The following is a 13,408-nucleotide window of genomic DNA, read 5'->3' as shown; positions in this document are numbered from 1 at the left end:
AATCCGATCGCCGGCCGGGCCATTTGAAGTTTGTATCTTGTCTGGTTTTGTTGTGGCCAAAAAACAACTTTCGAATGAATTAGCACACGAATTTTGACTAAACCGATGTGTGCTTGCATAAATGTAAAAAATTATGATATGACAATGCAAAGCAGGCCGTTCTGAGGGACTTTTTTCTCGGTCCAAAAGGTAAGTTGGCGTGAAATTCTCCCAAAAGTTTTCTTTTTTATCGTTTCCAATGCACCGAAACTCGCACTGAAAACCAAATGCTTTTCTACTTTTCCCGTATACCCTTATCATTTTTGGCTTTTAATGTGATGGCTTTTGAACGATAAAAGAGCTCTAGATATGAACAATTTTCAGAGAAGAATAGTAGTTTATGCCTTGACGAACCTTTTCCAGAACCTCCCACATACATAAACAATCATTATTGATCAATCTGATGTTTTTCATTGAATATAAACGCCTTTTTTCTCTCTTTTTGACTAGGAACAGCCTGCGATGGCGATTCGGGAAGTGCTTCCATAGCCCCGAGGCTCCCACTCCTGGGAATCGCTGCTCTGATCTACATCTGCGCTGCACTGCGAACCAAAGGGGTTTTCTAAAAGAAAACCACTGCCGGAAGTGACCAGACATGCAAACCAACACACACACTGGAAAACACCCCATCACAACCACACCCACAAAACACAAACACACTTAAAGTTAGAACACGTATATTAATAAAAATTTAGCAACGGAAGGAAACCAAATTTTTTGTAGGCGCAGCAGACATTTGTGTAGTAGCAGAAGATTTGTTTACGGAATTTAGTAGGATCGGTTTGAGCAAGTCGATGGCAATTGCTGAAAATTTGTAAATTGAACTTAGAGCTCTACGCACCCTTTCGGCAGACAGCTGGGCCGGGCAGGATCCTTCAAAGGACTCCTATATATCTCCTGACCAGACTGCTGCCGAGACTCCAGAGACCACTGTAGCCACATGCCACATGCCACGCGCCATAGGCCAGGCCCAAACCAAAAATTGTTTTGTGTAGCACAATGCTAAAATGCTTAATTTGAATAGAAAACAGAAAACGAATTGGCCAAAGGGTGGGCGGACATTTTTTGATAAATATTAATGCAAATAGAAACAAAAATCTTTGTCATTTTGCCAAAAAGAAACAAAGTTTACAGAAACCAAAAACGTTTACCGAAGATGAACGGAAAACTAGCTCAGATGACAGACACTTTTTGCCACGCCCACTTTCTTGAGCGATCTTTGAGCGCATTTAATGGCACAATTTTTGCTTTCAGTTAAACAAAAAAAGAGAAAAACAAAGAAGAAAAGTCCTTGTTGCCTAACGATATTTGGCCAAATTGCATTGGTTTCATGCTTAGGTTGAGGGTTCGTTTGATTTCGATTCACTTTCCCAAGGAAAAACCACACACGAAAATTGGTAACAACACAAGATTCTTATGAGAAAAAAACCCCAAAAATGGAAGTTTTCGGAAAATCAACAATTGTATTGTACAAAAAAATTGGCATTGGTTTGATTAGGAGAAAAAATTTAAAACCCTAAACTAACTGTGCGTAGCCCCAAAGTCGAGCAAAACTAACTAGGACAAATTTTTTCGAGGCAACCAAAAGCGGAACAAATTGATAAATTGTAATAAAGAATCAATCGAAAAACGAGGTTAAAACATAGTTTTTGCGGGCGAGACAGATGAGAAGGAGGACGACGACGATGATATTTATATAATGCAAAACATATCAGTATATTATTGTATTTGTACTAAACGTTTTACAAAATTGGCTTAGTGAGATTATTGGACGGAGGATGGGAGAATACTGAATAATGGTAATTAGAAATTTTATACACATAGCGAAATTGGATCAATGATTAACACAAAACGTATTTGTATAATGAGTAACGTATATGTACTTGGTATGTCTATATCTATAAATAAATATTGTTCGAAAACGTAAATCCAGAAAATGAAGATCATTGTCAACCCTAGAGTTCAGTGTGTGTCTCGCAGACTAAATGATGAGCTAAGTAAATCGTAATCGTAATCGTAATCGTAATTGTAATCTGTAATCGTAACCGTACTCTGTAATCGTATTAAAGGCATATCAATATGTATTAACTATGGAAAATCGAAAAACTTTCGAAATTTACTAAGGTAAGCCACACTGATATTAATTAAGTTATTTTTATCAACAATTATTATAATACCACACACAAAAACACACACTATCTGATAATACATAGAGATTCAACAAGTATTAGACTTATGAAGAACAACCACAACATTAACTGTTTGCTAACATTTGAAAGTTTTAAAACCAAAAACCAAAAACCAAAAACCCAAAACCAATAAATGAGAGAACCCCTTAAACCAATGGAAAATGAAAAACAAAAACTAAAACTAAATAAACAATGATTATTGTATTGTATTAGGTATGTACTGTGGTCGAAGGCCTACTGAGCGATGTTCGCTTTCAACTGTAGCAACTAGGAAAATTTATGTGACGAATGCACCTTAGGACACTGTATTCGATTCCGTTATATCTGATACTACTCGTACTCGACACCAATGCAAAGCAACGATAGCAAGCCACATTCACTTAGAAATCTACCCATAGTTATACGACAATTGCACCGCGATTAACGAATAATTCTAGAAGCGAATTGAGCGAGAAGCATAGAATCGGAAGAATCAGCAGATCCACAAGGCATTCCTAAGTTATATGCATTACTTTAAAATACTTCTGAAAAAAAGGGACAAAAACAAGACAACTAAACCGAAAGCGATACCGAAACAAAATAATAACACTGCATGATGCGAATTAATAACTTAAATAAAAGGAAAAAAGGATTTTTTATGTATATGTGGAACATTTATATTTTTATACCATGCAAGAAGCTAAATGAAAACGTAAAAAAAAAAACGAAATTGCTTAAAATGGAGATATTAAACAAAACGATGAATAACTTTAAAAAATTTTTGTACTAAGCCATTGTCTAAAACTGTGGACACGACGAAAGTGTGTGAGACGAACTCCAAGATAACTAGCTTTAATCCCTCTCCCCTATCCCTATGAATTGCACCAAGTTCGCCTCTTAACCGAAACCAAAACGAAAATCTAAAAAGAAAATCTAAAAAAAGTAAATAAATCTAGGTATATATAAAGTAACCGATTCCAAGACTAGACTTGATAGTTAATCCATTCAGTAGAGATTTGAGTGGGCCAAAGCGAGTGCTGCCTGTACTTAAAAGTCTCTCTCATTTGGCCAGCCTCCAAGGTTAGGTGGGGGTCCTGTAAAGTCACCAACGGCAGTGTTTAACTGTGCGTCCACTCACAGAGAACATAGAGTTAATAAATATCAAAGTGAAAATACATGAGTTTACCGTGTATTATGCCTTCTGCCTTCGACAAAACGATTAAATAAAAACGAGAAGTGAAAAATACTCATTCTACGACTACGTTGATATTACCATTAATATGCATTTTCAAAGAAAAAAGAAATGATACACCCCTCCCTTATTTTCGTCTCACCCGAAATTAGGAATATTTTTTTGTCATTTTGCATGGTTTTCGGCTCAAGCCAAAGAATTGACAATATAATATTTCGCCTTAGAAGCAAAGGAGCAAACGAATGAAAGACAAATTCCAAGTGTTATGCTTATAGATCTAAATTTTTATACATGGACATGGACATGGACACTTCGTCGTCTCATTTTTTGGTGAACGTGCACTAATCGCTACTCGTATGATTTGTACAGATTATGGCTTTCGTTGCGGTTCTTCCAGGTCATCTTTATAAAGTATATTTATATAAAAATATATATATATATATATTAAATCGATAGGACAACCACTCACACACACATGCACCCACTGTCACACACACTAACACATCTCAGTGTGCTTTTGCTGTAGTAGTCTGCCAATTGTAAAAGAATTTATATATAAAAACGAATCGAAAAGGAAATGGAAACACTCATATTCTAATTCTAATGATAATAATGAAAGCATGCTGGTCACACTAACACACACACACACAAACTCACGCATATTCTTTCACAACTACACCAACACACTCTTCATAGAAGGACGAAGCATAGGAATAGGAAATACATGAGCAGCATCCTTAGACGGTTATTGTGTTTGTGTTTTGTATAAAAAAGAAGCAAAATAAAAGCGAAACTCAAACCGAAAATGACGAAGAAAAGCATAGTTCAAGTTTTTGTTTATTGTGTATTAAGAACAAGTTAAAAATTGTATCAGCTACGACATCTGATAATAAAATCGAAATCTAGGTGGTAGACAAACTCTCTGTACAATGTAATAAATATGTTGATTGCTATATACAATAGAATACAATACAAACTACACATTCACGGAAATTAAAAAATAAACAAAAATCTGAAATATATATGATACTAAAAAGGAAAAACTGAAGAGAAAAAAAACCAGGCACAGAAATGCATTTGACATCACAAGAATTCTCACAATTAGACTTAAAAGGGTAGAGAAGGAGTGAAGGTTTAGTAAATTAAAAACAAAATACAGAGTCTTTTATGTATAAAAAATCAAATACATATCAATATATGGCCTATTGTTTATTTAGTTTAATTATATATTATATATATTATATAAAAATACACACACTCGAAAGCAGCAGGTGTGCAGTAAGGCTCTGATTTATGACTTTTTAAGTAGGCAATTTGTATAAATTAAGCAGCAAGCAAACACAATACAAGCAGAAACAAGCCAGAGAACGGATAAAACAAAAACAAATTGTGGTTAAATATGTGTTCTTACTTGTTAGTGGTAATAAAACAAAAAAAAAAAGGTAAAAGTATAACAACAACAAAAACAAAATTAAGCAACAAAAACTGTAATTATAACTGTTAGCTTTTAATCATGCCAAGCATTTTCTGTTCAATTCCCCAAATCTTATTTCGAAAACTCGCTTGAAATTTTGTTTCTTTCTTTCTTGACTTAGAGCACACGGATTAGCTTATATGTAGTTGCCCACACAGATACACACACACACACACACACATTCATAACAACACCGATTCAGAGACAAATGCCCGATTTGAGTAATGTGTAATGGGTATGAAAACTACTTAATGGCAAACAAATACTCAAGTCGGGGCATCTCAACTAATGCAAATAAAGTTAAAAGGTGGCTAAAAATAACAAATAAAACAACTTTTGTTCCATGCAAAAGAGCAAAAGTCAAGAGCAGATCGAAAATTAATAAATCGAGACTCATAAAAGTGGCTACAGACACCAGAAAGCCAAACCAAAAAACACATACAGTTAGTACAATGGCAGCTCCAAAAAGTCCTCATCTTGTGTTCCAAATTTGAATAGTATAAATGTATATCATTTGATGGCGATGCTTTAGTGTTCAGCAAAAGTAAATAAATACAAAAACCGAATAAAAACGCTAAATCAATGCAGAATTCTATTAAATGTTTAATGAAAAAGTTTGTTTGTGTGTCAATGACGGAACGTTGTTAACGATTAAATTATAATTATTATTGTCGCAGAACTTACTTTAAATTCAAGGAAGACGAAATGCAAATTCATTTCAGGAGGCACAGACCTTGCCCAGACGACAGATAACATATGCAAACAAAAAAACATAATTGCTGTTTTAAGATATTAACTATATATAAATATATATATATATACAGACATACATCTAGATTGAAAAATATGACATGAGCATACAAAATGTAGGGATCATTTTACTGAATATTATATACATACTACTACATATAATCGAAACCAAAAACAAATTCTGCTAAACAAAGAAAATTTCAAAAAAGGAAAAACACAATTGAAATGCTAAATGTAATACGATTACTGAAACTCAAGAGAAAGTAAGAAAACTACCAAGAGAAAATGTAATTTGTAAACCAGCATTGACAGCAACAGCATTAAAAATACAAAAATTTAAGTGAAATTATATTACGAAATATATTGTATATCGATACAAGATGGATACAAGTAAAATACAAATAAAACTCATGTATCATGTACTAAACAAACAGCAAACCGCTTTTATTTCCATTTTCCAACCCCCCCCGCAGCCTTCGTTCATGTTCCACTTGCATATCTGCTCATATATATATATAAATGTTTTTTCGCAGTAAGTCATTATAATGGGCTTCAGGAAGCGACTTTTCATCGGAGACAACAGCTCTATCACTGCCGACTTAGTGGCTGCTAATTACACGGCACTTTGCATCTGCATTTGCATTAAATCAATAAAAACTGAAATGATAAACACCAAATAAAATCGCATATTTACTGCCCGGTAAGCCAGCCCAAGTGCAGAAAACTTTATTTATGATGCATATAAATCCACAATTATGCCCCAGACACTTCCGCATACTGAGTGCAGGGCCCGAAATATGTAAATTAATCACGGCAAATTAAAACGAAAGGTGCCCCATAAATGCCCACCGTCTCCCTAATTTGCGTGCCGACATTTGTCAATTTGGTTCCAGGGTTCAGGGCTGCTTTTACGGTCGCCATTTCGTGCCCGTAATAAAACTTAAAGTGTGCCCGGACCCGCGACTAAGCCTGAGCATTATGGATAGTCTATCTGGTCTCAGGAATAACTCTCTATATTTTATACCCTATCATGGAATATTGGCAATAATTATTGTTAATTTGTTTATATTAAAGTTTTTTTTTCATTTTTTTCCTTATTATTTTAAAATAGTTTTTTAACAAATTTATTTCTATCATAATCTTAATCATTTCTAAGATGATGATGATATTAAGATTATAACAGATATTCAAAATTTAAAGCTTTATAAAATAAAAGTTTAAAGTAACTTTGATCAGCAAAGTCTGTTTTGAGTTTTAGATTTCCAGAAAAAATATTAATATACGAGTATATAACTTAAGTTTCTTTCCAAGCAATTAACCTAATTTAAACTAAATTATTTTTCAAACTAATAAATTTTATTAAAGTTAGCACATAAATAAAAAGTTTTTGCCTTTTCACACTTGAGTAAACTCAAATTTTTCGCTTTTAGCCAGATGTTTCCTAGTAAAAAGAAGATCAATCTTGATATTTTTCAAAGTTAAATAAAAAGTTTTTAAACTCTTTAAAAATCCCCAAAAAGGCTTTGACCTTAAGTTAGTAAGAGTATGAAAACATGAGGATGCATGGTCATTAGAGTTTGGCGCCCAACGTGGTCGGTGACTTGAGAGAGCCGCCAGCTCTGTTAATGCAAATTAGCATTGCAGTCGGCGAGCAGTTTATTTGAGTATTTGAGTACATAGTCGTTAAGTCTCTTTATGCCCGGCATATCTAGTAAAGTTTATGATGTTTCTGTGTCTTCTCTTGCAGAATTTGCGCAGCAGATAACGCACGTGGCCACCTCAGCGTTTGTCTACCTAAAGAACTGGCTAATTAGTGGCTAAAAGGAGTGACATTATAAATACCTCTCACCAAATGTTTATAGTTAATCAGGGCACTATTCATATTACTTCCAAGGAAAGCAACAGAAAGTCTGATTGAAGGATAGTTAGTGTAAGGCAACTGGAACCAGTGATAATAATTTGATAAGAAAAGATAGCATGTGAAAATTAAGACGAATTTATGAATGCAAAAATCCCAGGGCTTCGAAATGCAGTTGAAAACTGAGTAGCTTTGTAAGATATTGATGGAGGACATGTGCTGGACACCCTCACTGTTGGAAACTTAGTACTTCCTCACTTAAACTATTCACAAGAAATACAATAAAATTGTTCCACTTGATTGATGCAAAACTCTGGCTATTTCCGTTTCTAGCCGGTTTCGCATACGCCATTACTTAGTTTTAATTGATTCGCGGACAATCGCCGAGCGGATTTCATCTTGCGATCAAATAGGTTTTTACACGCGAAAGGCAACAGCAGCAGCTTCAGCAGCCTTCAACCTGACATATGAATAATTTAAATTTCGCCATATGCCGTGCTGTGACTCGATAAACCAACCAACTTCAGAATCCAAGACAACGTGTATCGTATCGAAACGAATCGATGAGCCATAGCCGGCGCAGACTTCTTGGCAGCGTTTCTGTCCATTGACCCAGCATGGAGCCCCGCATGAAACCCTCGTAAACTGGCTAACAGACAGTCCAATGAAAAACTCTTGGCCCCGTCATAATAAGCCGAGAAGAAAGGGGCATCTTATATTTAGTATATATATATATTTTGGCCAGATAAATGAGCCAACGCACGGCGGAGACAACCAGTCACCACTTGTCGTAAATCTTCGATTCGGTTTTTATGTGGGGATGGCGATGGTGATGGGGATGGGCCGGCTAATTCTTCAATAGAAACAGAACCTGTTTCCAATTATCGTTTTGCATTTGGTGGCCTGGACAGGCTTTCGCCTGCCAAACTGCGTTTGGCTATGGTAATTTCGACGGAAACGTGGCTAGATGGCCCGTCTTGCTGGAACAAATTGTTAGTGTCAATTAACATATATGGGCTGTGGCCAAATGATGCTGGCAAAAAAAGATCCACCACTTGCACAGTGACTCGGGAGCGATGACAATGATGGTCAAAAGCCTTTGATCTAGTATAAATAGAAGGGGATTTCGGGCAAGTTGAAACCATTTAAAGACGCCAATCACTAATGACCTGCCCATCCACAACCGGACCGGCGGCTTAATCAATTCCAATTAAATGTTCACAGCTTTTCGCGATATGTTTTTTGGGAACTCGCCGCCTCGAGGTCACTGTTCCTGGGACTTCGAGAAGGTGTCGAGCCACGGCCCGTTCAACTGAAACCAATTAGCAGGTGGGGTTCCATTCCCGGCCAACATATGCTGTCCACAAATGATGTCAAGTCAGATATTGGAACGTACCAGTGGGTTGGGGAAGTACACTTAGAAAGATAGGTACTTAAATCTACTATCTTTTTTATTACTAGTTTTCATAACTTTTTAATTATCAAATATTTATACACATTTATTAAAATGTTAACCATATTTAGACTTACATAAAAGTCAACGATTTCATCTTCAAAACTATTTTTAATCTTATCCGAAAAGGATTAATAATCTTCTGCATTATTTTTCATATATCTTTGTATATTTATTTTATTTCTTTGTAAATGATATACCTTTTTTAAGGGTATAGCTTACCGGTTAACAATGAACTGCAGCATCTCTATTAATATGCCCATTTATGGCCACACTAATTCGTAGTGAATAAATGAGTCGCTCTGCAAATATTGTGATTCGACGGAAAACGTCAAGCTGCGTATAATGTCCCATCGAAAACAATTATAGTAATTCGATGTGCAAATATTTTGAACCGCCTTCGACGTAATCTAAAACCCAACCGCTGACGCAGTGTGCAAAAAACCAAGTTCAATGGAATTGTTTATGTCTCTAGAGAGAAATGACCCAGTTGCCTCGAAGATAACACCCACACACTGCTTGGCACTTCTTGGCCAAATACTTAACTTGGCTCTGTAACATAATAAGTTATCGGGTTAACAAGTTGGCTAAATCCAGAGCACACGCGTCGCTCCAAGCGTGGAAGATTCATTGCCAAGTTCGTTGGCACTTCCGGAAGGTCAGAAAAAGATATATATATATATATTGGCCCACAAATCAAACAATAAATGTGCGACTCTTTACAGAATTGGCCATGGTATTGCTTATATAGCCCATGGTCGATCTTTTATCGATTTCGGGGCTGTTGATAAACTTTGTTTGTTGCCAAATATGGGGGGGACATTCGGTGAGTCAGATTGGGCTTTACAAATTTGCATGCTCTTCAACTTGCTAATCGTTCAGTAAGCTGCAGATAATTTCCTACAAGTGGATAATACTACAATCTTAAAAAATATTATTTCTCGTTTCCTAATCATTTTTCATGTTAATAAATCATTATTTTCCTATGCCAATCTTTTGATCGATGAATGTTAAGAACTTCTCCATATACTTACTTATGTTAATCTATCATTTAATTTGATTTATTTATTTAAGTTTTTAGCCATCTTAGGTAATGAACATAAATGACTTGACTTTGATCAGGTGGTATTCCTGTTCAGTCAACACGCACTACACATCAAGATCAGATTGGTTGACAGCTGTTGAGCAGTCAAATAAATTAAAACCCCGAAATATACATTTTTTTTTTTTCATGCGAGAGCAAGAGTTTTAAAAATTTCGATTTTGTAGTATAACGGTTTGGGACTTGCAAAATTTACGTGAATGTTGAGGACCATACAGACCCTTGCCGGCCAACAACCGGTGCGCTGCCTGGCCAGCTATGGCTCCCGCTTCACTTACCACAGTCATCATCCAATGTCGCAGCCACGGATCGAGAACCATTACCAAGTGTTGAACGTGCCCGTGGGTTCTAGTGACCGGGAGATCAAGCGCGCCTTCATAGAGCTGTCAAAGAAGTACCATCCAGATGCGAATAGCCAGACGTGTGACTCGGAGTTCTTTATGAAGATCTGTGAGGCCTATCAGACGCTTCATAGGCACAATTCCAGGCAGATCTACGATTCCCGATTGCGAATGAAGCACCAGAGGGTAAATCCTTCGGAAGCGATATTCACGGGAAGACATGTCTGTACGGCTTGGTCACAGTATCAGTCCGCCGTACGGACCAAGCAGATGGGAATTCGATCCAGGCGATTCGGTGCCGAAAAACCAACCACCTTTAAGGGAAAAATGGTAAACAAGTGGCTGCCGATGGGAACATCGTTGATTGACATGCAGAGAATGGGTTTCAAAGGGTCCTGGCAGGAGGAGTACTCTTTCCCCAATAGTCCTATCTTCTATCTATATGTAGTCGGATTCTGTGTGATTGGAGGATTGGTTATAGTGGATTTGATCAGTCGTTTCCAAAGGCAGCCAATCGAAGAGGAGTTGGTTGAGCCGTTAAAGCCTAAAGAAGCATAATTGGATCCTGGGACCTCAACAAAAACACATCTAACAACACCTAACCATCAATCTTATTTTGTTTTTTCTCTCGAATCAGCGGCACACCTCATGCATATGTATGGTGAATTGCCTTTGTTGTACTCCCTGGTCTCGTTTGAAAGAAAAATATATAAATCTGTTCGTTAATTGTGTGAATCTCTCTGTGAAACTTCATCTTCGTCTGGCAGGCTGATTATGCATAATTTGTCATTCCAGCATAACCGATCGGATTGTCCAAACGAGTTATGCGAATGACAGCGGCTTCTAGTTCAGTTTTCAAGCTAATTAAGAATTATTAAATTTAGCGCTTTTGCTTTTAATCCTACCCTAGGGAAAATGGGTACTTAGAAACTCTAATGACGTTCGAGCCTTTTGAGAAATATAGTTTTCTAAACGTGCCTGTAATTAATACCGCTAATGACGTTAAGGCTTCTGTAAAAGTTCTTAAACAGGTTCATCTATGACGTAGTTAGCAACATTTGTGACGTTTAAGTTTTTGTAATGTTTTTCTAGTAGCTATGCCAACTTAGCCAAACATGTTTATTTATTTAATAGAGGGACTAACAATTTATGACGTTCATTATCTTTTAGTGACTCTAATAAGTTTTCCGAACTGGTTAATTCTAATCAGATTAAACCTTTCAAGTCTTTGGCGTAAACATCGCAAGACTTCCGTACTTCCCCTACACTGCCGTCAAACTATATTGCAATCAGTGAAAAAACTTTTACATTCAGGGGAAATATGTTGAGAATAAACCCCATGTTTTGTATAAAATATGATTTTCATTTAGTATTCTTGAATACTTTAAAATTCTTTTTGAAGTTTTCTTGGTATCAATTCTTAATATCTTCTTTTCTATTACAATAATATGATCTTAATTCCATGTTCTATGATTTTCCCACAGTGTTCTTTGGCTACCAGCTCCTCTCACATTTGGATTATATCTCATTCTGTATCTATTCATCGCGATCCCGTTCGGGTTTTGCTGAACTTCCGCGCTTTGACCTTTCGTGAGCCAGCAGGCAGACGATCCCCAGATAATAGATACATTTTGGCTTAAGTATGTTCTATTATGATGCCATTAAATGGAACGTACAGTGGCAGCCGAAAAGCTTAAATAAGTTCTCAAGGCGATCAAGTGGCGGTTCATAACTAGGGTCTCATCCAATCAGAGTTAGATATATACTCGAGATATAATATATATTCCGGGCTTGTTATAATCACCGGACCACCTATGGTTCCAACCTGGCACCGTTAGTCAACCAGTAATAATAATAGTTTTGTTAATTTGAGTATTGTATTCTCCTGTCTTTCGGCTTGTTTTCTGTTTTTGTTTTTTCCGGCTGACAGAAATTGATAAATTATGATAGGTGCTTAGCTTTGATTAAGTTGTTGTGTCGCTTTTATGAATTCATCGAATGTCAAACCAACCAGAGGCTAAAGATCAAATGCGCTGATATAGTTAGTTTAACAAACTTTAAATGCGAATTTTCGGTTGATTTCCATTTCGAAGTTGGCAAATAAAACAGAAGAAATCGAAGCATAAATCAATATTCGCACCGAGTGTCGAGTGGTGCGCATGCGCAGCGGCGCGGCGCGATAAAGAGCGTTAAAATTATGTTCTGTCGCCTGGCTGGGCAAAATAAATACATACAGCGATCGGAGCCATAATGAAGCCTATAAAGAGCCGGGGCGAAATCGGCTCAGCAGGCTCAAAGTGAATAAAAATAAAAAAAAAGAAAGAAAAAGCCACCAGATCACAAAAAATGGTCAAAATTTATTGTACGCTGACGGCTTTTTAATGAAAAAAACGCTGGCTACCAAAGCGAATTAATGAAGGTGTGTGCGCATATATATCCCAGTTCCCGAGATCCCCAATTCCCTCCACCCAGGCCCAAGAAACCCTCATCAATTTCTGTGCCGGCACAAGTTCAAAAAACAAAAAAGAAATAATCTGAAAGAATAACAAGCGCAGATTGATCAGCATATGAATCGGTTTAGCATAAGAATAAAAACGTTTCTCTAATGAAAACTTTTTATGATTTTACGACATTGGCCATTCATTCATGCAAACACGTGTTGCTCTTGGCTTATTGACTTATTTTCATCTAGCCATTAAACAAAATGATGAAGGAGAAGCTGGTCATTACCAAATATCATTCTGATTTTCATTTCGTGTTCCAATTTCGTTCCGCTATTTGTTAATGGATCTCTCTCGCCGTTCACAGCTTCACTGTGCACGCAACCAGTATGACATTTTAATTATGCGTCTGTCAGCCAGACTGCCTGGCAGCAAGCTTTCAATTGCAATTAATTATGTTTTAATAATAGTCGTTGTCCCCGGCATTTTGGTTGATTCAGAAAACACTGAGATGTTATGAGAATGTCTTGTCACACATGCAGAAAAAGGGGTTAGGAAACCTTCCTCAATTTCGCTTTATAAAATTGGTT

General features: G+C 36.5%; 2 protein-coding genes across 4 annotated transcripts in view; both read left to right on the top strand.

Annotated features, from left to right (window-relative positions):
* Positions 1-7,766, top strand: part of LOC108116892 (acetylcholinesterase) — a 38,570-nt gene extending 30,804 nt beyond the window's left edge. The window contains exon 10 of one of the 3 annotated variants that reach the window (XM_041818946.1): positions 7,371-7,766. In XM_041818946.1, coding sequence (XP_041674880.1) covers positions 7,371-7,444 — 74 coding nt within the window. In that variant the 3' untranslated portion in view covers positions 7,445-7,766. Of the gene's footprint in view, positions 1-489; positions 2,128-7,370 lie in introns of those variants that run through there. The other 2 variants (XM_041818944.1, XM_041818945.1) reach the window with 2 other exon arrangements.
* A 2,330-nt stretch (positions 7,767-10,096) lies between these two features.
* LOC108116833 (chaperone protein DnaJ) lies at positions 10,097-11,103 on the top strand. The gene has a single exon (XM_017228884.2). The coding sequence runs from the start codon at positions 10,237-10,239 to the stop codon at positions 10,933-10,935; it is 699 nt and encodes a 232-aa protein (XP_017084373.2). The 5' UTR covers positions 10,097-10,236; the 3' UTR covers positions 10,936-11,103.
* The last annotated feature ends 2,305 nt before the right edge of the window (positions 11,104-13,408 follow it).

This window comes from Drosophila eugracilis, unplaced genomic scaffold, assembly GCF_018153835.1.
Source record: "Drosophila eugracilis isolate 14026-0451.02 unplaced genomic scaffold, ASM1815383v1 contig_415, whole genome shotgun sequence".
NCBI classification, from domain to species: domain Eukaryota; kingdom Metazoa; phylum Arthropoda; class Insecta; order Diptera; family Drosophilidae; genus Drosophila; species Drosophila eugracilis.
Note: the sequence above shows the minus strand (reverse complement) of the source record. Positions and strands in the feature narration are given on the sequence as shown.